Source organism: Vombatus ursinus, unplaced genomic scaffold (assembly GCF_900497805.2).
Source record: "Vombatus ursinus unplaced genomic scaffold, bare-nosed wombat genome assembly UNPS02010548.1, whole genome shotgun sequence".
In the NCBI taxonomy this organism is placed as follows: domain Eukaryota; kingdom Metazoa; phylum Chordata; class Mammalia; order Diprotodontia; family Vombatidae; genus Vombatus; species Vombatus ursinus.
In genome coordinates, this window is record NW_020950326.1 from 7,965,690 (window position 1) to 7,989,869 (window position 24,180).

Genomic DNA, 24,180 nt, shown 5'->3' on the forward strand with positions numbered 1-24,180 from the left:
CTCTCTCTCTCTCTCTCTCTCTCTCTCTCTCTCTCTCTCTCTCCCTCCTTCCCTTCCTCCGTCCTTCTACCTTCCCTCTTTCATTCTTTTTGGAGGCAATTGGGGTTAATTGTCTTGCCAAGGGTCACATAGCTAGTAAATGGCTGAGTCCTCTGGACTCCAGGGCCGGTGCTCTATCTACTTTGCAGCCCCTAGGGGCTGATTTCAAAGCAAGTTATTACCATTCCTTTTCAGGTTCTGCTCCTGACTCTCTGGGCTTTCTCTACCATGCCCCACAGTTCTCATCTTCCCCAAGACCTTTTCAGCTTGTGTTATTGTTTTTTCTTAGGATATATGCCTCTTGACAGCAAGGATTGACTTGACTTCTGATAATATTTGTATTCCCAGTGTTTAGCACAGTGCTAGCCCATAGTAAGGGCTACTAGGTGGCAAAGTGGATAGAGTGGCATCAGGAAGACTCATCTTTGTGAGTTCAAATCTGGCCTCAGACACTTAGTAGCTGTGTGAACCTGGATAAGTCAATCTTGTTTGCTTCTGTTTCCTCATCTATAAAATGAGATGGAGAAAGAAATGGATCTTCCTGACTCTAGGCCCAGCACTCTATCCACTGTGCCACCTGGCTGCCCCAACCACTTATTGAGGATGCTATAAAAATAGCTCGCCTTTATGGAGCTCTTTAAAGGATGCAAAGAGCTTTGAAAGCTACTTCATGTTATTTTATCCTTAAAACAACCCTATAAGATAGGTGCTATCATTATCCCTATTTTACAGAAAAGGAAACTGAGTCTTAGAGCATTTAAGTGACTTGTTCAGGGTCCTAAAGCAAGTAAATGGATGAAATGGGATTCAGACTCAAATTTTTCTAATTTCCAAGTCCTACCCTTTATGGACTACGACACATTTGTGTTTTGAGTAAGGGGTTGGACTAGATGACCTCAGTTCTGAGATGCTGTGATTTTGTGATTCTAGGCACAGGGCCAGATCTGACAACGGACTCCTTAGGCCAAGTAGGATTGAGACTAAGGAGCTCCGTGAAAGAAAAGCATTTCTACAAAGTCTTCATTAGAAGAAAAATTAGCTAACTGTTTTCTTAATGACAACATTGGAGAGGAGGCAAGAGGAAGAGAAAAGGGCCAACTTCATTTTTTCCACATAGGGTTGTGTTGATGCAGAAACAAAATCCCCAACCAATCTATAATCTGGACCCTGACTCCCTCCCTGTTTCTGCCTTCCCTGCCTTCCTCTTAGGCCTCATGAATTGATGGCTTTTCATACAGCCTTGTCAGAAGCCCAGAGGCAAACAGCTTCAGGAAGTCTGGTCTCTGATTCTGCTGTCAGTGGCAGGCCCCATCCCTGGGATCCTAACTACAGCCAGGGTGGTGCCATGAACTCACTCCATTCCAGGCCACCCCATTTAAAAATGGGTCATCTGGGAAGGGCCTGAGTCATCTATGAAATTCCAGGGCTTTAGAGTAACACAGACTGAGGTTAGGTGGCTTTAAATCACCATGTAATCATCAGCTTGTCATGCGAAAGCTCTTCTGTGGTTGTTGAGTGCTATTGGTTAGAGCCCTAGGCTAAGGAGGCCAAGATTCATGGGTTTGATTCTTGTGTGGGCCACTTAGTTCTGCTCTGTTCCATAGCCACAGATTGCACCCCAGATCCCCGCCAAGTGTCTCACAAACACAGAGCCATGGTCACAAGGGAAACCAGGAGATTGGGAATTGATCAGTGCAAACCTCCCCCCCCCATCACTGGAGAAAGAACTCATTGAACCATAGAGTCTGAAGGTTATCTACTCCAAACTCCTGTCCCCTTCAGGAATCTCCTTTATAACGCCTCTGGTAGTTGACCACCTAACCTTACTTGAATGCTTCTAGTGATGGGGAATTTATTATCTCATAAGGCAACACAGTCTCATTTTTGACAGTTCTAATTTGTTATATTAGGAGAGGGAGCAGGGTGTATAGAAGCCTTTTAGCCAGGAAGACCTAGGTTCAGTCTTGACACCGATTGTGTGGCCCTGAGCAAGTCTCGTAACCTCTTAATGTTCTAGGTCAGTGATGTCAAACTCAAATGAAAAGGGGGAGGAGAGTGAGGAGACATTGCAGGCCACATATTGACTTAGAAAGCTACACATGTTTATATGTTTCTTTTTTTAAATAATATATAAACACATTAAAATTAGAAACTACATTTTCATCTAGTTTGGGTTACACTCAGGAATGCTGTGGGCCACTTACAGCTCATATTAGGCAACTCCCTAAGACTAGAAATTAGAGATAAGATGACAATCTACATTAGCAGAGAGAGTTTTCTTACTCAGGAATTCCCTGTTCCAGTGAAACCATAGGTCCAGTTCCTGGCCTCATCTTTATCCCTCTTTATATTGAGCTGTAAACCATCTCAATCCATTGAGATCTAACTTCAGCCCATTGTTTGTGGTTCTGCCTTTGGAAGCCACAACAGAGTAAATCAACTGTCCTGTCTACATGAAAGCCTTTCAGAGGTTTGAAGGTAGCCATTTGTCCCCTTTGAGTCTTCTCAAAATAAATGTTCTGCTGATTAGTGCTAACATCATCTTTTGCAGCAAATCATAGAAAGAAGGTGCCACCTTCAGCAAAAATTTATATGAAGTTTTGTCTTTAGCAATTTGCATTTCCCCTTTCATGACTCTCCCTTTCTTCCTCAGGTACCCAGTCAAATAGAATTCCAAGGTTATAAGCCTGGGAGATGGGGAGGATAATGTTACAATCAACAGCGAGAGAAATATGAATAGAAGGGGTGGGTTTACTGGGAAAGAGGATGAATTCAGTTTTGGATATATGAGTTTATGAGTTTGCTATCTAAATTTCCATCTAGGTGGAAGCATTCATCAGTTAGTTAGAAATATGGACTAAAGCTCTGGGGAAAAGGGAATTTAGAGTTTGGGATGTTGGAGGAAGAAAAGTTTCAAGAGAAAAGATCTAGGATGGGACTTTCCTGGTCAGTAAGCTGAATAGAAGTAGGGGCCATGGAAGTTGAAGAATTCAGGACAATAGGATGATATGATATTAGAAGCATTATCTATGTGGATATTGACATCTCGGAGGATAATCATAGGGTAAAGATTATAAACTAAGATGTTAAGCCCAGTGCAAAGAGATCAAGGAAAGAACTGGGAGAATGATGAGGAGGTTTGCAAACGACAGGGATATGAATCAAGAGAGGGTGGGAAAAGAGAGTTGTTAATTATGGTGGCAGAATAGGGTTTGGAAGTGGCATGGGAAGCAAAGAATATGTTGGCTCCACTTACAGGGGATAATGAGGAGAGGTGTGGGAGAGGAATCCAAAGGAATGAATGTCTATTGGTTAAATATCAGGCAGCTTGATAGGTTGTAAGCAAGATTTTGGGTGTATCACTCCTTCCTGTTACCTCTCATCACACCTACTTGCAAGGCCAACATCTTTATACATACTATGAAAGAACTCATCAGTGCAGTCCAGTCACTGAGACCATCCATGTATTATAGCATTCATGGATAGGAATTTTGTGTGATTCAAGGGACTTCACATCTGCATATACTTCCCTGGGGTATTAGTTTTCAGTGAATGACAAGGCTAGTTTGTTCAGTATTGAATTTAGATGATAACTGCTTAATGTTATGACTTAAACCAGTTATTGTTATCATTGCTTACCCCCATCTCTAGTCTCTCGGCCCTCCCTCCTTCCCTCTCACCATAGTATATTTCATGCTTAAAATATGCAGCCCATATATAATGCCATAATTTTGGGAGAAAACTTTTTATGAATGCCTGTGGCATGTAAGGCTTACAAAGTAATAGTGATAACTCATACTTACATAAATCACTTTGAGGTTTACAAAGCATTTTCCTCATAATGACCCTGGAAAGCAGATATCCCACCTATTATCATCCTTGAGACTTAAAAGAATTGAAGTGACTTGACCAGAGCGCACAACTAGTAATGTCAGAGGCAGATATTCAAACCCAGGTCTCTACTGACTTGAAGTCATTACTCTTTTCACTAATGCTCTGTGTGTGTGTGTGTGTGTGTGTGTGTGTGTGTGTATGTGTGTGTGTGTGTGTGTGTGTAATATGCCATGAATTAGAGGCAGCTAAGTGGTACCTTGTCAGGAAGACCTGAGTTCAAATTTCGCTGCAGGTACTTGACAATGTGATCCTGGGCAAGCCATCAAACCTCTTTTTGCCTCAACTTCCTCATTTGTAAAATAGGGTAGACTACCACCTTTCTAGGGGGTGTAACAAGGATAAAATATTTGTGAAGTATTTTGTAATTTCTCTCTTTTTTTTTTTAGGCATTGGGGTTAAGTGACTTGCCCAGGGTCACACAGCTAGTAAGTGTCATGTGTTTGGTCTAAGGCCGGATTTGAACGCAGGTCCTCCTGACTTCAGAGCTGGTGCTCTATCCACTGTGCCACCTTGCTGCCCCAAAGTATTTTGTAATCTTAAAGGATGATATAAAAACTAGCTGTTATTATTATAATCATTATCATCATTACTAATTAAGCTATCTAGACTACTGAGGTTACCTTCTTTGTAAGAGAAGTGTATTCCTGAAGATGTATATGTAAGCTGAATTTTTGAAAATCAAATAAATGTTTTCCCATCATCTTTACATTATAGTTTTAGAGATATTTCATTTCCTTTTTTATTGAACTTCAGTGGACAAGGGCTCCTAACACTTTAAACTTGAAGCTTCTCCATCTTCTGCTCTTAATATCTAGCTATTAATGAAAAATAATACTTCAAAGCACTAAGAGAGTTTATTAGCTTTTGATACAAAGGATGCCATGGCTGGGACTTCAAAAATTTAATGGGCAGAGACTGGAATGTTCCATCCTGCTCGGTTGTCTCAAAGATAAACCTGTAAGAGGAACTGGCAAGCAAATGTGGAGGCTTATCTTGTCTACCGACAAAGTAACTCACTAAGCCTGGTCTATAACAGTGGACAACGTTGAAGAAGAGTATCATGATTATTTACCGGAACCCTTTAACAAAATCTTTTGTAAAGTAGTACAATGGCTAATGTGTTTACTCACCTCTCATGTCCAGAACCAGCCAGAAACATGGACTATATTGAGAAGGAGCATGATGTAGTAGACAGAGTGCTGAATTTGGAGTAAGGAAGGTGAAGACTGGGATTTTGTCTCAGCTACCTACTAATTATGTGACCCTACATGAGTTACCTAATGTCTCTGGACCTCAGTTATCTCATTAGTAAAATGAGGTGGTTGGTATCTCTGATTTTTTTAATGTTACATTTAATTTTTATTAACATTTTTTAAAACTCTTTTTTTTTTGTTTGATTTTTTGGGGGTTTTTTTTTTGGCTAGGCAGTGGGGTTAAGTGACTTGCCCAGGGTCACACAGATAGTCCACCTAGCTGTTCCAGATTCTCTCCTTTTCTTCATCTCTTTCTCCCTCCTTGAGAAGGTGAACAATTTGATTTAGATTATACACATGCAGTTATGCAAAACATTTCCATATTATTCATGTTGCAAAAGAAAAAATAGATTAAAAAACCCAAGAATAATAAAGAAAGTTTTTTTAAAAAAAAAGTATGCTTCAATCTGCATTTAGACTCCATCAGTTCTTCCTCTGGAGGTGGATAGCATTTTTCATTATAAGTTCTTTGGAATTGTCTTGGATCATTGTGTATCTGAGAGTTTTTGTTGTAGTTGAGCTGTTTCAATCGTGTCTGACTCTTTGTGATCTCATTTGGAGTTTTCTTGGCAAAGATACTGGAGTGATTTGCCGTTTCCTTCTCCACCTCATTTTACAGATGAGAAAACTGAGTCAAAATTAAATGACTCGCCCAGGTTCACACAACTAGGAAGTGTATGAGGCCACTTTGCCACCTAACTGCCGTATGCTGAGAATAGCTACGTCATTCACAGTTGATCATGGTACATTATTGCTGTTACTGTGTACGGTGTTCTCCTGGTTCTGCTCATTTAATTTATGTAAGTTCTCGATGACTTTAAAGGTTCCTTCCAGCTCTACGTTTATGATCCCACGATCCCTTCGTAGTGAAGATAATTGGCCTTTCGATTATAAGTTCTGTGACATTGGACGGTTCTGCCTCAGTTCCTCTCACCATGGGAGGACACCTACCTCTCTTCCTCAGCCCCCTTCCCACCTGATGCATGGATGCAGACAGTACTTTCTCACGCATTTCCTTTTGTCTTCCTGCAGGCCACCTACTCTGAGCGGCAGCCCTGTTATTTCTGACATCTCCCTCATCCGGCTTTCACCACACCCTGCAGGTCCTGGAGAGTCACCCTTCAACCCCCCTCACCCCTACGTGAACCCTCACATGGAACACTACCTCCGCTCCATGCACAGCAGTCCTACCCTATCTATGATTTCAGCAGCACGAGGCCTCAGCCCAGCTGAGGGTGAGTAGTGGGCTAAATTGTAGGGGACGTGCAGTGGCCACTGCAAACATAGAATTGTACTGATTTCTTTCTGGGGCAGAACATTAGTAGCTGAAGCACTTTTTTTTTCTTTTTAAATGACAATGAACAATTTACTCCCTAGTTCACAATCCATGGTCGGTTTAGACATAGATGGGAACTAGACTGACTTTTCTTCCGGCTGTGAAGAAAGGGTATTTTAAATAAATAAGATTTGTAGCTTGGAAGAGCCTTAGAGAGCCTCTACTTCAACCCCTCTCTTTTAGGACTATAGAAACTAAAATCTTGAGATATTAATTGATTTGCCCAAAGTCACATAGGTAGCAAGAGCTAGGATTAGCACATAGTAGGCATTTAATAAATTCTTACTGCTTGCTTCATTCATTCATTGGGATTCCATCCAAAGTCCTCTGACTCCAAAATCTAGTGTATTTTCTAGGGCATATTGCTGTCTATTTCAAAGGTCTGCCATCCCCTCAAGTCACTTTTCCTTTTCTTCTCTGCCTGATTTGAAGAAACTATCTATAATTGTTACCTCAACTTTCCTTGCTTTCACTCTCTTTTCAATCTTTTCCAACATATTGTCCAGTCTCATCATTTAGCTAAACTATTCTCACCAACAATCTCTTTATTGTTAAACGTGAAGGTTTTTTCCCCTCAGTCTTTATTTTTCTTGACTTCTACAGCATTTGATACTGTTGACTGGCCCCTTCTCCTATATGTTTTCTTTTCCCTGGGATTTCATGACACTGCTCTTTCCTGGTTCTCCTCCTACCTGCCTGGTTCCTCCTCCTCAGTCTCCTTTGATGGATCTTCATCCATATCTCTTCATACCTTTCCTGGTTCCCCACCCAGCTATTAATTCTACCCACCCCGCAAATGTCTTTGTATTTACCTTCCAGTACTATGTTAAATCCTCTTACATCTTTCAGCCCCCTGGCACTGGCTCCCTTGCTATTCCTTAGACAGTCATGAGACTCTAGGCATCCCCACTGTCTGGCTCCCACCCCTGGAATTCTCTCCCTTTTTACTTTCACTTCCTGGTTCCTCAAATTCCTTCAAGACTCAAATGTCACCTTCTGCAGAAGGCCTTTCCTAGTGACCCTTCACTGCTGGTACTTTCCCTGTGAGACAGCCTTCCATTTACTCTGGCTCACATAGTCATTTGCATGCTGTCCTCCTCCATTAGAATGTAAGCTCCTTGAGGGCAAGGATAATGTATTTTTTTCCCCTTCTTTGTGTCTCTGTTGTTTAGCACAATGCTTGGCACATACTGAGCATTTAATAATGCTTTTTGAGGATGATGTTATTAATAATGAAGAGGAGGAGAAAGATAACGAATCTAGTGTAAGATGTGTACTGGCATATTAAGGAGACAAGCTTGGCTGGAGTGGTGTGTGGGTTAGGAGAGTAGTAGAAGAAGAAAAGGTTAGAATTGTAGGTTGGGTCCTTGAATGTTGGCTCCATGTTTTTTTTTACATGAATTCCATCATTCTGCCTTGATAAACGGGGCTTTGCCCTTTTTCTCCTAATCCCTGGTCAGCCATGGACTGTAGGATCTAGGGAAAGCAGGATTGAAAAACTTCAGCTGTGAAGAAAGAAGCCATAATGAGTTTTGGCAGGCGATGGGTTTTATCTAGCCAAGGAACTTAACAAGCATTCGGCATTAGGTCTCTACTTGAATTTTCAGACATAGCTATTGTTGACCAGGCTACAATCGTCTGGCTTCCACGGCGCCTTCTTTTTCCTTTTCTTTTTTTCTTTAAAAACCAAATCAGCTGGGATGTTGATGCTGACAGCCTTCTAGCTCCCAGTTTCTACAGGAGCCCTGGTTTGCTGAGGGTGGGGAGAACGAGGAGCAAACGAGACACTGTTTATGAATTTGAGGAAATGGAGGAATGTGGAGGCCCAGGCCTGGTCTCCTTTATCGACAGAAACACACCCCATATGGAACGTCAGCAGAGCACTGAATTTGATGCTTGAGAGGGGGAGGAAGGTGCTCGAGGAGTTCAAGGGGAGACAGCGGATGAGGAAAAGGGAACTGAGTAGAAACGACTGTGTCCCTATGGGTATTAGGAAAATATAAGATTGGTGTCAGATTTTGATTAATTTTCTCTCTTCCCTCGTTTCTCCCTTCCCCCAGTGGCCCACGAGCACCTTAAAGAGAGAGGCCTCTTTGCTCTTCCCCCTCCAGGGGCAAACCCTTCAGATTATTATCATCAGATGACACTCATGGCAAGCCACCCAGGCCCTTATGGGGACCTTTTGATGCAAGGGGGAGGAGCTACAGGTGCCCCCCACCTCCATGACTACCTCAACCCAGTGGATGGTAAGTACTGAGTCCAGGACAATATCCTGGAAGTAGAGAAGGTGGGAAGGATGTCTTCTTTTAATGGTTATTCCAAAAAAGGGGCTGAAGCATGATTATCATTGTTGATTCAAGTTTTATAATCCTATTTTTGTTAATTTTGTTTAAAAAATAAAGCATCATCTTTTTTTTAACTAAAATTCATAGATGGTTCTGAGACAAACTCTGTTGGTTAACCAACTATGAAGTTGGAACCTGCTTATGTCCATTTTCAAGAAGAAAACTTAAGATGCAGAAAATTATCTGTGCTGGGAAACTAATACTGGTGTTTACAATGTTTGGCTAAGTTTGGCCCCCTTTTCCCAGATCAACTTAGAGAGGGTGGTCTTTAGGGACCCTCCCACAGACTTTAATGAATAGTTCAGTTTAACACTAGGGACCCACTTGCTGATGAAAAGAGCCACATGAGTGACTTCTTAGATCAGTCACAGGATGCAAGAGTTGGACGGTACCTCTGGAGATCATCCAGTCCAGCCCCCTGCTTCCAGGCAGGAGAATGTCTAAGCCATCCAGGAAAGAGTTATTGGTCTAATGTAGACCTTGGCTATAGCCCTGCAGAGCCTCAGTTGTTGAGTACTTGATTGGTTAAACCTGGTTGCCTTTCCAGCATTATTTTGCCATGCCTAATAGCTGGGGAAAGAGCCTCAGGAGAGTTTGGAGTTCTGGAATTTCCTTTATCCTGATTACTCTGTGCTGATTCAGAGACTACATTCCCAGTTGATTTCTATGGACTCATTGAATTATTGGATATTAGACATGGAAGGGCCTTTAAGAATCATTTGGTGGTGACTGTACCCCCAAGCTAGCAAAGGGACCTTAGATGTCACTTAACATCTCTCACTTCATCGTTCTCATCTGTAAAATATGGAGGTTGGGTTAGGTGGTTTGTAAGTAAGAAAACAGAAACTCAAAGAGTTTTAAGTGACTTGCACACATTTTCAACTAGAAATGAGAGCTTAGTCTTTTTACCTTATTCTTCTGCCCCGAAACATAATTGTGTGGAGGAGAATCTGGGCTGGTTCTGACCCATTATTTCCTTAGAACAGCTTCATGTGCCTTTAGTTCCCTCTATGGTTTTCCTCAGAAGGAAAAAAAAGAGAGATTTTTTTCCTTGTTGTTAAGAGAAGCAATAGATTAGCCAATGGGGAGATGTAAACATCAAGGCTATTAATAAATTGTGTAAGCCCCTTGTAAACAATCCATAAAAGGCAGCTCCTACTGAATGTCTACTAATCGGATCAGGCTCAGTCCCTCAAGTTAGATCTCCGAGTGTGGAGCAGAGCAGAAATGACTGATCATCTCCAATGCTTCTGCTTTCATTGGCCTGTCACGTGGACTGAGGGCTCAGAACATTCTTTCCATTTCACAGATGAAGAAAATAAGGCCACAAGGGGTCCTCGTTTTAGTCATACAATACAAGATCTAGTCCTGGCCACTTCTGATATCCAGGCCAGATCTTTGAGATCTCACTTCTTTTTTGTTTGTTTGTTTGTTTTTGTTTTTGTTTTTTGTAGGCAATGGAGTTAAGTGACTTGCCCAGGGTCACACAAAGATCTCACTTCTTTTGTTGTCATTGTGGAGTTGTTTTTTAAGGGAATACACTGAGGGTCAATCATGAAACAAAAGCAGCAAGAAATATTTAACCCTGTAAATATGGGAACATTATCAGAAATTCGTCTGATTTTTTATTTCTGTAGGAGAGAATCCCTGAGATAACTTGGAGCATTTGATACCTATTAGTAATAGCTGACTTTCCTGTGATGCTTTACATATATTATTTCATTTCAACCTCATAATCCCATGAGGTAGATAAGACAAGTATTACAATACCTGTTTTACTGCTGAGAAAACCTGAGACTTCAAGAGATAAAGCTATTTACCCAGTGTCACATAACTAATAAGTGGCAAGGTGTGACTTGAATTCAAGAACTCTGATTGAAAATCTGCATCACCATAGCCACCTCCTTTCAGTGTTGTTGTTGTTCAGTTGTTTCGGTCGTGTCTGACTCTTTGTGACCCCATTTGGGGTTCTCTTGGCAAAGATCCCGAAGTGATTTGTTATTTCCTTCTCTGGCTCATTTTATAGATGAGGAAGCTAAGGCAAACAGAGTTAAGTTACTTGCCCAGGGTCACATAGCTAGTAAGTGTCTGAGTCTGGATTTGAACTCAGATGTCCCTGACTTCAGAACAAGTGCTCTATCCACGGTGCCAACTAGCTGCCCCCCCAAAAAAACATTTCCTTGGAGTGGCAAATCTGCTATGCCCCTCTTCTTTTTTTAATTATGATGATAAAACCTTGTTCAACTTCCCATATATAAGAATTCCAGATGAGGAAAAGCAAAGCTTTGTACGTAGAGCTGCTGTGGTTATGGCAAACTTCTGATCCCATCCTTGGTGAGGCCTCTGCTCCTGGTGGATGAGCAGAAGTAATTCAGGAAGCTAACCATTCGAGAAGGAAGTAGCCAGCTCTGACAGCTGGTGGTCCAATGATACCAAACTCAAATAGGAACGGATCCCTGTGGGTAACATTTAGACTTAGAAAACAACAAATTAACATTATCTATGTTGTGTTGTATTTTTATTAATTTTGATAAGCCTTTCTTAGTTTTGATCTCCTTTGGCTATACTCATAAGCTTTGCTGGTAGCTAAAAATTTGATCTTCAGATTGTACAGCGTTAACAATGTGAGGTAAGCTAAAGAGAAACAACGGCTTGAAAGAGGAAATCATGGCTGGCTTTACATTCTGCACATTTTAGAGTTGAAAAATGCTACAACCCCCACCAGTGAGTAATGAAGTTGGTGCTAAAAACACAACATCTTTTGCTTTCTTCCTAATGCACACTTTTTGGCACACCCTGCCCTCACAGTGGAACTTTGCATCCCTCTCTATCTAAAGACTCTGGGAGGGTGATATCCCTAGTGGTAAGATTAGTAAAATAGTCCACCAAAGCAGAGGGAGGGGAGGAAGCTGCCTGTTTTTCTGAAACCCAGTAAGCCTCTCTGAAGCAGGACAAAGCAAGGTCAGTGCAAAATGCATTGACTTTTCTCTATCAGATCTGACCCGCCTTCAGACCCTGAAAGTTTGGCTACCCGTCTTCCCCTGCCTGGCACCACAATGGAGGCAGATGTTGGGACTGGCAGAGAAACAACTCTTGAAGGGGAATCTTGGCTTCCTCCACACTGTGCACATGTTTCTGAGCAGTGGCCAGGTCAAGAGCCAGGGGCCACAGCAGGAGGTCCTGACCAAGGGATTTATGGGCTGTCAAGCCTTGTGTGACCCCTTTCCGGTAGCCTGACTTTTCTACTCACTGACCTGCCTGCACATGCCTTGTCTGTTCCTCTCTCCATGCCTTTGCTCATGTGTTTCTCTGAACCTGGTCTGTCTTCTCCCTCCAGCTCTCACTGATATCCCCCTTTTCTGATTTTTTTTATAGCGCTCATAGTCTGCACTATATAATCTACTTTCTTGCACACTATCTTTTTTTTCTTTTTTGATTAATTTATTTTTAGTTTTCAACAATCATTTCCATAAGCTTTTAGTTCTAAATTTTTCTCCCCCTCCCACCTCCCTCCCCAAGACAGCATGCAATCTGATATAGGCTTTATATATACATTCCTATTAAACATATTTTCACATTAGTCATGTTGTAAGGAAAAATTAGAACCATTAGGAAGAACAACAAGAAAGAAGAAACAAAACAAAACAGAAGAAAAAAAAGAGCAAATAGTATGCTTTGATCTGTATTCAAACTCCATAGTTCTTTCTCTGGATGTGGATAGCATTTTCCATCATGAGGCTTTTGGAGATGTCTTAGATCCTTGCATTGCTGAGAAGGGCTAAGTCTATCAAAGTTAGTCATCGCACAATGTGGCTGTTACTGTGCACAACATTCTCCTGGTTCTGCTCACTTCACTCTGCATCAGACCATACAAGTCTTTCCAGGTTTTTCTGAAGTCTGTTTGCACATCATTTCTTAAAGCACAATAATATGCCATTACATTCGTATACCACAACTTGTTCAGCCATTCCTCAATTGATGGGCATCCCCTCAATTTCCAATTCTTTGCCACCACAGAAAGAGCTGATATAAATATTTTTGCATATTGGGTCCTTTTCCCATTTTTATTATCTCTTTGGGGTACAGCCCTAGAAATGGTATTGCTGGGTCAAAGGGTATCTTGCACACTATCTTATAATGCTCTTTGATTATCAATCAATCATTCTACAAGTGCTTATTATGAAGGTTGTTTACTTTTTTGGTGTCATGGACCCCTGTGACTATCTGGAGAAACCCATGAACTACTCCTTGGAATAATGTTTTAAAATGTATAAAATAAAATGCCAAAGGATTACAAGGGAAAGCAATTCTATTGAAATAGAATAATTGAAATATTACAAAAACAAGTTCATTGACACCAGGTTAAGGATCTCTGAATTATTAAGTGCTTACTATGTGCCAGGCATTGTACTAAGTGCTAAAGCTACAAAGAAAGATAAAAACAGCCCCTACCTTCATGAAACTTACTTTCTAATGGGGGAGGTAACATTGTATATGAATAGGTACATATAAGATACACACAGAGAAGGTGAAAGGTAATTAGAGGAGAAGGCTGTACCAGCTGAGGGGATTGGGAAAAGCCTCTGGCAGAAGGTAGAATTTGAGATCTGTCCTCCCAACCATACTGTAAATAAAGGTCAAGGTCAGAATTGTTTTAATATTTTCTGGCATCCTTCATGTATGTAACATATTTCTAGGTATGCTGTATAAGCTCAATGATGACATTCTGAATTGTATTTTTAAATGGTTATCCTGGACTCCTCTCTTATCTAGAGGAGAGGGTGAAGATGAGGACCTTGGGTCTCTCTTTGCCTCTGGTTGCTGCTCTGTGATGAGGTGTGCATTGACAGTTCTGTAGAATGTTTTCCTCTGTCACATTTGTGCGTTTCATTTAATTCATAGTCTGATGGAATTTCTGTTTTACTAAGAAGTTCTGTCATCTACATCAGTGAAATTAGTTCATTCAAATTAGTTCATAGTAAATTGATCAATCACTTACTAGATGTGTAGTAGTGGGCTAGGTACTTTAATGATACTGTAGGGCAGACTCTATTCCTTCCTTCTAATTGGGGCCACAGGACAGGAGAGGTGACCTTTCATCTTAGCAGAACCAAGCCTTAGTGGCACTTCTGGCCATTTCCAAACCATACTACTGTGCATTTCCTCTCCCTCCACCCCTTTGACCTCACCTTTATGTGTTGTGTTGTCTTTCCCCCTTAGAATGTAAGCTCCTTGAGGACAGAGACTGTCTTTTTGCTTCTGTTGGTATCTCTAGCACTTAGCATAGTTTCTGGCACATAGTAAGAGCTTTTGTTGTTCATTTGTTAGTCATATCTGACTCTCTTTGACTCTATATGTTTTTGTTTTTGTTTTTTGGCAAAGATACTGAAGTAGTTTGCCATTTCCTTGTCCAGTGGATTAAGGCTAAGAGTTTAGTAAATGCTTTGTCTTTAATTATCATGACATATACATGTAAAATAGTAAAGTAGTAGTGCAGAACAAGTTGAGTTATGTGGTGTAGAGGAAAGAACCATTGACTAGGAACTAGGGCCAGAGTTCTGATCCCAGCTCTCCCACTAATTAGCTTTATCTAGTAAGAACTAGAGTGTAAGCTCCTTGAGAACAGGATTTGGATTTGTTTTTCTCTGTATTTATATCCCCAGCACTTAGTACAATGACTAGCACATAGTAGGCATTTAAGAAATACTTTGAGACTATTATCACCTCAGGAAGGTCACTTCTCCCTGAACTTCATTTTCCTCATTAATAAAATAAGTAATTCGGACTACATGCCCTTGAAGGTCCTTTCCAGATCAGGACCCTGAAACAGTTCCACAAATACTTAAGTGCTATGTGCTAGGTATTGTGGATTACAGAGACAAAAACAAATCAATTCCTGCCCCTAAGGAGCTTACACATTTTACTGGGGGATATAGGCATATAGTCAGACTATAGGTAAATGTAAATAGGTAAATGTGTAATTTCAGGAGGGAGGAGATAGTACTAATAACTGGGGAAATCAGGAAAGGCTTCAAATAGGGGGTGGCATCTAAGCTGAGCCTTGAAGGAAGCTGGTGATTCTAATAAGAAGAAATGAGGCACAGGAGACAGACAACTTCTGCAAAGGCATGGCAATGGGAGATGAAATAATTAAGCTGTAGGTGCTTAATAAATATTTCTTGATTACTTTTTCATAGAATATCATTTACCCATTCATTTAAAAGTATAGGGACAATAAGTGCCAAAAGAATTTTGGGGGGAAAGGGCGGCTAGGTGGCACAGTGGATACAGCACCGGCCCTGAAGTCAGGAGGACCTGAGTTCAAATCCAGCCTCAGACCAAACACTTGATACTAGCTGTGTGACCCTGGGCAAGTCACTTAACCCCAATTGCCTAAAAAGAAAAAAAAGAATTTCTGGAGGAGAAAGAACCCTGAATACTGGGGTACCTTGGGGAAGGAGTTCCTCGGGAAGGAATCAGACGAGCTGAAGTTTTATAATTACTGATCATGACACACAGTGTATGAGGAAATAATGTGTTTAGTTTTGTTTTTTATCTGGAGGAGTCAATTATCAGAAAATATATCATCTCATCCTCCCAGAAGGAACATGAACAGGGATTGTCTTTTATGTTTCTTTGTATCCCCAACACTTAGTACTGTACCTGGCACATAGTAGGTGCTTAATAAATGTTTATTGACTGATTGACAATTGCCAGTGTCCTGGGGTTTTAGGAGTCTAAAACATTAACAACTCTAAAATGGGAAATGGAAATGGGATACCATAATCATCTTATAGACCAGTTTTAAGAAGTCCCTGCCCACCCCCCTTCCCCCTGGTTCGCAGAAATAGAGTCAGTTAATGATATAGTTTGGAATGATGGGAAAATGATAAAGGGTTCAGGCCAGACATCCATAAGAAGTTCTTAGAGTACTAGAAGTTCTTAAGTACTAAAATAAGGCCACCAAAAAAGATTTATAACACTTGGGATAAAACAGATAGAACTTTATCTGAAATGGTTTAAATATGGTCCTTCTGCTCAAAGGCCGAGGCTTGAACCTGGCCAAATGGGCCTTTCAGGTTCCCTTTAGCCTTGGGGTTCTGTAATATAAACTCATGTGCTTTTTCCCACAAATTATCCTGTTATCAACAAGTTGAATTCTAGTTGCTTGGACAAGGACCTACTAAAAATTTCCTTCCTAATTGGTTTCACACACACAGTGCCTGCTTTTACTGTGCCTGGAGGATATTGTTCACAGATCAGCCAAAGAGATTTCTATTCAGCAGCCCCTTCATTGATCCCTCAGGTTTGTTTTCTGCTGGACTAGATTGTCTCTGATCTCAGGCTAAAGAATTAAAACTCCTTGATTCCCCCGTAATGAAAATAAGAAAACTTATTAGCAACATTGCTCTGGTTTCTGATCCCGCATAGAGAGCGATACAAATTACTCACAGGAGAGATTGGGCCAGGCCCAATCAAGCATTCACTTTCCTTAGCACTTAAGTCCTGCACAAATTCCCGGGGAAATCAAATCCTTTGGTTGCTCTATGTGACAGAAGAATTCACTAAAGAACCTCTTTGGTTACCATTTGGCTTTTGTGACTCCTCTGATACTGGGGGTTATAGCTTCAAGAGACTTGTCTGGGGGCCAGGAAGTCAAATGAGCCCTTCATCTAGGGAACCAGGAGTTGGTGTGCCAGCAGAAGGACCCAAGGAATCCAAGATTCTAAAGATCTGAGTTTGGTTCGTGATTTAGAGAAGGATGTATGATAACTTTATTATATATTTAAAAGGAATAGAAAGTTGTACATACTAGATTTTCAGTTTCATGTACAATAATCTTTTTTTATTATACTATGTTATGAAAATGCTTGTTTTTGTTTCATAAATTAAAAAATAAAAATTGGATGAAAAATGTTTAAAGAAACTTGGAAAAGGAATGAAAAGCCTTTATCTTATTGAGGACTGCTGACCCTAGGGAAAAATTAGTGCTATATACAGAAAGTCATTTGATGTGTGCATTTATATATGTTGCTGTTGCTTAGTAGTTCAGTTGTGACCCCACGGACTGTAGCATTCCAGGCCCTTCTATCCTCACTATCTCTCGAAGTCTGTTCAAGCGCACGTTCTTTGCTTCCATGACACTGTCCATCCCATCCTCTGCCATCCCCTTTTCCCTTTGCCTTCAATCTTTCCCAACATCGAGGTCTTTTCCAATGAGTCCCATCTTCTCATTGCATATATGTGTGTGGTGTGTGGTATGTGTGTGTGTATGTGTATGTGTGTGTATGTGTGTACTCTCCCATCAAACAAATAAAATGTTTGAATCACCTACTTTCAAATTTTAGAACATAAAACATAAAATTTTATATAATAAATACAATACTCTATTCACACAGGTGTCAGAAGATTAAAATGAGACAATTGTTCATCCTTCATTTTGAAGAGAACCTTAAAACACTATATAGAGGGAGTCATTATATTATTCAGTTCTATAATATCACAATACTGACATTTGTTTAGTGTTTCCAGACTAGCCTTAGGATATAAATAGTGTATTAACTACATTTTACAAATGGAAAAACTAAGGCTCCAAGTGAGGCCTTCCCTACTTCTCCAGTTGTTAGCACCACCACCATCACTTAATGCCTCGGCGGTAATCTTGGCTATATCTTCACATCTCTGTGGACGTGTATCCCTCTTTAGAATGCAGGGACTATCTCACTTTTGTATTTGTATCTGCAGCTCCTATGCAATACCTGGCACACAGTAGGTGCTTAATGAATGCTTGGTAATTGATTGATCAATGGAAATGACTTGCTCGGAGTTACAAAGTTAGTGACAGAGCCAGCTTGAACCCAGGTCCTCTGATTCTAAACGGAGTCCTCCCTATAGCATTCTATCACTTGAGCTTTGGTACGACTGAGTCGGTGGTGCATCACGTTGTGTATGATGGGGCATCCCTGGCAGGTAGATTGGTATGGGATGATCATAGATTTAGGACTGGAGACCACCTTGTCCAACCCCTACATTTTCCAGATGAGGAAACTGAGGCCCCAAGAATGAAAGTGACTTGCCCTTGCTCTCACATAGCAACACATGTCAAAATATTTTTTGTGTGTAGCACTTAACCAATTTTTCCATAAGGTTAGCAGTCCTCAATAAGTACTCACCAGTGATGGGATTATTTGTTGTTGTTGTTGTTTGTCCTTCATTCTAGAAGAGGACCAATGCCATCAGGAGAGTGATATCTTGACTTGCAAGTGAATTGGATTTAAGTGAGGCAGAGCTGTGCAAAGTCATCAAGCCTTACTCTCTCTTCCAGAGTCATCAAAGACCAGTGACAAGACATAGGTCAGGGTGACTGGAGATAGTCCTGAATGCAGCAGGATTCTTTGGCCTTACCCAGGTCTTCCTCATACCAAGTCTATCACTCTAATTGCTATGCTGTGCTCAGGATGTACCCATTCCTAACATCCCCATAATAATTCATTATAAAAAAAATCACATTATTATCACACTGTAGGACTTACAGAGCACAGCTCTGTGAAGTAGGTAGGACAAGGACAGGTTCTATTATCCCCGTTTTACAGATGAGGAAACTTAAACCCACAAAGAATAAGTGACTTGCCTAGGGTTACAAAGCTAATAATGCCAGAGGCCCGGCTGTAAGCTTTATATGTTTCTCACCACTCCCCACTGCCCCCATATGTTAGGATAAACCTTTCTTCAGCTTACCTTGTATTTTGATATTTAACTGGATGATAAAATAAAAGATCATCGGAGTTAGAAGGGACCAAGGGACCTCAGAGTTCAGCTAGTCCTATACCCAAGAATCCAGGTAGTCACCCAGCCTCCACTGAGAAGCCCTCTCCCTAAGCAGTCATTTTCACTTCTGTTGAGTTCAAATCCAACCTCAGATATTTACTAGCTTCGTGACCCTAGGCAAGTTACTTATCCTCATTTGCCTTGCCAAAAAAAAAAAAAAAAAAGAATTTAGATAAACAAAGTGAGGAAACTAGAAACGTATTCTAAAGGAGATGAGATGGGGGTGGAGGTGGGGGAACCTGAGAGAAAAAGACAAGAATTCACAAGTGGCATTCAGAATACAGTCAATAGACAAGTCTGGCTGGAGAACGAGGTAGATATAATAATAACTGCTATTTACATTGTTAGCACTTTAAGGTTTATAAAGCACTTTCTTCACAATAACCCTGAGAGGTAGGTATCTCAAATGCCATTATTCTCACTTTGCAGATGAGTGCCAGAAGCATTCAGTGACTGGTCCATAGTCACACAGCTGCTAAGTATCAGAGCCAGGATCCAAACCCATGATCCAAACCTAATGATACTGGCACTGCATCCTATATCATTTGCAGCACTGAAGTGAGGAGACACTGAAAGACAGTCACAAGAGAAAAAGTCCCTGAAGAGCATGCATGCAGTGGTGAAAACTGGGAGAAAGTTGTATTTTAAAAAATGAAAATAAAAAATATTGGCTTGGGATGGGACTAGAATGGGCCTAGTGGTGATTCACAGACTTTTTAGGCAATAGTAGAACTGCTTTTGACAATGTTACTACTTCAAAGAGAGGAGATACAATAAGTAGCTTGATCAGCCCAAGGGATTCGGAATTCAGGACAATGTTTACTCTCTTACTTATTACTCAATTACAGGCAGTCTTCTCTCAATTAAGGAATAGGGATAGAGGCTAAGTCTGTGTTTTCAATGGCAGAGGGAACTCTCTGGTAAATCACCTCTGCCAGTGCAGGTTGGTACCTTCTTTGTAGTTTAGAGTCTTAGAGTCACCTTGAGCCCTGAGTGACTTGCCTAGGGTCACAAAGTATGTGTCAGAGACAAGACTTGAGTTCAGGTTGTCCTAGCCTCAAGTCCAGTTCTCTATCCACTCTGGCATGTTGCCTCTCAATGGCCCCTTTGTTTGCTTTAGCTTCACACCCTCTTCCCCACCTCTCGCCTGCCATGCTGCTGTTAGATCTGTTCGTCAAATTACTGTGAAACCTCCCTAACTTTTGGTATCAGCCCATTATGTATTTGCAAAGATTCAGAAGTTGGCTATTTTTCCTAAACATTTCATTGACATTTTTTAACCATTTCCATTGTTCATAAACAAAATCTTTTCCTTTATTTCCAATTTGTTGCAAATTTGAAAAATAAGACACAGATACTTCTGTACTAATGAGAACATAAATTTTTTAAATTGTAATTATGATCAGAACATTTTCTTTGGCTTTAAAAAATGATACATTTTCTTTTTGGTTCTATTTGTATGTTTATATATTATTCATGAGTATGCAGAGGAAAAAAAACAAACAAACAAACCAAGATGCTGATAAATGTAGGCAAGAGGAGACGGAGCAGTAGCCTGGGAAACAAGAGACTTGGATTCCAATTCTAGTCATCTTCTAATTAATTGTTACACAAGTCACTTTACCCTGAGTTTTAGTTCTGGAATCCTCAAACTGGAAAAAGAACATGTGGTAATGTAATCCAAACTCATACCCTTTATTGGAATCCCCTCTATCACTAGCCAGCTTTGCTTGGATATTTCTATTGACAGGGAACTCATCCACACACAATACAGACATCTCCAGTTTGAACACTTCTAACTGCTGGAACATCCTTGCTTATTTTGAGTCTTTATCTCCCTTCCTGTAACTTCTAAGGGTCAATTGAGATCCATTTTGTCCTTTGGAGCTGCACAGATTAGCTCAGAAGGTAGCCCTTCATGCACCATCTTCTCTGGGGCTCATTTTCCTCATCTTTAAATTGAAAGACTTAGATTAGGTGATCGAGAGATTTTAGAATCTATCTCTTAGTGTTCTGCAATCCTGTGCTCCTCGGTCCTATTTGCTGGTCACAACTGTACCGCTCTGTGGGTGTTCTCTCCTTGGAAATTTTACTCCTGCTTACTTGAAGGAAATGAACTATTTTTTCCACTGAGTCAATTTTTCCTGAGACCTTACAAAGTGAAAATAATATAAGCTGTCACAGAGACATGATATGGAAAAGTATTTGGGAAGCAATAGGAATGAAGAAAAGCACAGAGCTATAAAATTCTCGTGCAGGGAGTGAGAAACCAAGTTTGGTGAAATTTGGTAGGTTTTTCTTAAGCACCTAATGCATGCCCAGCCCTGTGCTGTTCACTACAGGAACTGCAAGACATAGTTCCTGATCTGATCTTAAGAAGCTAATAGAAGGGAAGATGAGCAATTAGGACCTCAGGTCTGACTCTCCTGGCTGTGTGACATTAAACAAATCACTTAGCATCTCTGGCCCACAGTTTCCAGATCTATAACTTTAAGGAGATTGGACTAAATTAGAGGTTCTTACACTGGGGCCCATGAACTTAGTTTTAAAAATGATTTTGATAACTATATTTCAACAGAATTGGTTTCCTTTATAATCCTGTGTGTTTTATTTTATGTATTTGAAAACATTAAGGGGTCCATGACACATAAAAAGTTAAGAACCTCTGGATCAGATCATATCCAAGATTTCTTCTAGCTCCAGATGCCTATAAAAACACTTAGAAATTGAGAATCAGAGAGGTAAAAATGAGTTGCCTGTGATCATAGCAAGGACCTTTCAGAGCCAGCTTTGAACTCAGGTCTATTGACTCCAAGTCCAGTGATTTTCACTATGCCACATGCAATTGTTAAAATTATGTGGAAGAAAGGGAAAAGTGGGATAGTTAGGAAAGGCTGCATGGAGGACAGGAGGCTTGAAATGGTTTTGAAAGCTAGGCAGGGATTATTGGTGAGATCTCACTATAGGAGAGCGTGCAGATTAGAGTGGTAGTGAGAGGCAGGATGGTACAGTGGATAAAGCATTGGACTTTAGAGAAGGTAGTCTGGTTATAATGGAAGGAGGTTACAAATAGAGTTAGAGGGATGAACCTCAAATCCTGTCTCTGTCATTTACAATTTATGTGACTTGGGCAAGTCACTCTTTGGACCTCAGTTTCCTTACTTGTAAAATGAATTTTTTGGAATAAATGGCCTCCAATAGCCCTTTAGGCCGTAAATATAAGATTCTATGAAATTTCAATATGACTCTTGAATCACATACTTCCTAGTTCTGTGGTTACAGACAAGTTATTTAAATTTAGGAAACCTTAGTTTTCTCATCTATAAAATGGGGATAATAATACCTTTATGGCTTCCCTTATGGCAACTAGATGGTGCAGTAGATAGAGTGCCCGACCTAGAGTCAGGAAGACTCATCTTCCTCTGTTCAAAACTCGCCTAAGACGTTTATTAACTATGTGACCCTGGGCAAGTCACTTAACCCTTAACCCTTTTGCCTCAGTTTCCTCATCTGTAAAATGAGCTGGAGAAGGAAATGGCAAACCACTCCAGTATCTCTGCCAAGAAAACCGAAAAAGGGGTCATGAAGAGTTGAACACAACTAAAAATGACAACAACAACAACAGCTTAATTCACAAAAGCATTGTGAAAAATGTTTTACAGAATCTTAAAGCATTGTACAGTGTTAGCTATGCTTGATTCTCTCAACCGCTCATGCTCACCCTCCCTGAACTACCTTGAATTTACTCTGCATTTATTCTGTAAATACTATGTATGTACATGTTGCCCCTCCAACAGAATCAGGTCTATTTAATTTCTGCCTTTATATTCCCAGGGCCTGGCACATAATAAGTGCTTATTAAATGTTTGTTGATTGATTGATTATTAGTAAGAAATCATATTAGGGGTGTAAGCTGGACCTCAATTGTGAAAGGCCTTGATTCTGTGGAGTTTGGACTTTTTCTGATGAACAATAGTCATTCATTCAGGTTCTTGAGCAGAGAAGTGACATTGAAAAAGCCTGATTTGGGGGGAACATGGGATGGTGGATGGTGAGGAGAGCAGGTAGAAAGCCTATTGTTAAATTACATAAAACCCCCTAAATCCACCTTAGTGCATGGAAAGCAAGATTTTAGTTGTGCCATGATTTTTAGTTGTGTAATAATAAAGGTTATTTATAATAACTTCATTGAAAACTAACCTTTCTACAAGTTTCTCTAGTCTTTTGGTAGTTGGATAAGGCAAATGTTCTCCAGTTCATAAAAGGTCATGATTTATGGTGAGAAGAATATGAAGTAAAGCTACATTATAAGGGTAATAGATAATCAGACAGGTAATCCAAGGCGATAATTCCACTGAGTGGTTCTCTGGAGAACAGAGTATTTGCAGTTTGTCATCGAGACCCTAAAATGGAATTTCCTTATATTATGCTGTTGAATATTGGTGTTTTAATAACCACAGCAGCACTTCACCACCCCCACCAATCCATAAGATTGAAATGTTTCTGTTTGAAATGTTGTCTGTTTACATCCCATATTTCCTCCAAGTCATATATTTCATTGTCATATTGACACTAATTCGACTCAGGATGTCACATCAATACTAATACTGTTCTTTATTTGGCATGCTGTTCCAGGGGATTTTTCAGAAACCAATTACATTGATCATGCTGTAGAGAAAGGCATTGCACAGCCAGAGAAAGTGGCTACCCATGTATCCCAACTCAGCCAGGTAAATCAAGTTACAGTCCTGGCTGAAAAGAAACTATAGGTACCTTTGTAACCCAGGCAAGTCATTTGAATTTCCTAATCCTCAGTTTCTTCATTAGTAAAAGGAGGAGTGTGGATTAGATGAATTCTAAGGTTCCTCTGTGATATGATTTTCTATGTTGCTATCATTCTAAGTCAGATCTAAAGGAAATTAGGTTTCAGATCTGAAAAAAGAATAGAATAAGACCTAGAGCTGTAAGGGACTTTAGGAAAGATTATCTAGTCTATCTCATTTTACAGAAGAAACTGAGATATAGAAGTAGTCAATAGCAGAGCAGGATTTGAACCCACATCCTTTTGATCCAAATTCATTACTCTGTGCCATCGTTCACAAATCAGTTTCACTGTTTTCCTATTCCCTCAATGTTAAGCTTGGTCACAAATCAGTGTGCTGGGGAACATGCTAAGCATCTTTGCTGTGTTCTATTAACTCATTACACGGGTTGGAGAGCTAGAGGATAGAATGATTACTTGCAATACATGTATTGGGATATTGAATGTGGTGTTGGGCCCAATTCAAATAGTGTGAATTATAGATTTTTCAAATTATGTCCCCAGGGTGAGTGTGCAGTATGTGGCTGGGAAAATACTTAGCAGGGAGAAGGTAAGTTGGTCAGTAGAAAGAAATTGCTGTAGTTGACTAGCTGTGTGATGTTAGATAAGTCAGTTTCCTCATTGGTGAAATGACAGTTAGAATAGAGGATATCTAAGGTTCCT

General features: G+C 40.3%; 1 protein-coding gene across 1 annotated transcript in view; it reads left to right on the forward strand.

Moving 5' to 3' along the window:
- The window catches only part of GLI2 (GLI family zinc finger 2), a 126,032-nt gene that overhangs the window by 43,244 nt on the left and 58,608 nt on the right, over nucleotides 1-24,180 (forward strand). Inside the window, exons 3-4 of the mRNA XM_027854697.1 lie at nucleotides 6,219-6,421; nucleotides 8,583-8,768. Of these exons, the coding sequence (XP_027710498.1) occupies nucleotides 6,219-6,421; nucleotides 8,583-8,768 (389 nt within the window). The remainder of the gene's footprint in view (nucleotides 1-6,218; nucleotides 6,422-8,582; nucleotides 8,769-24,180) is intronic.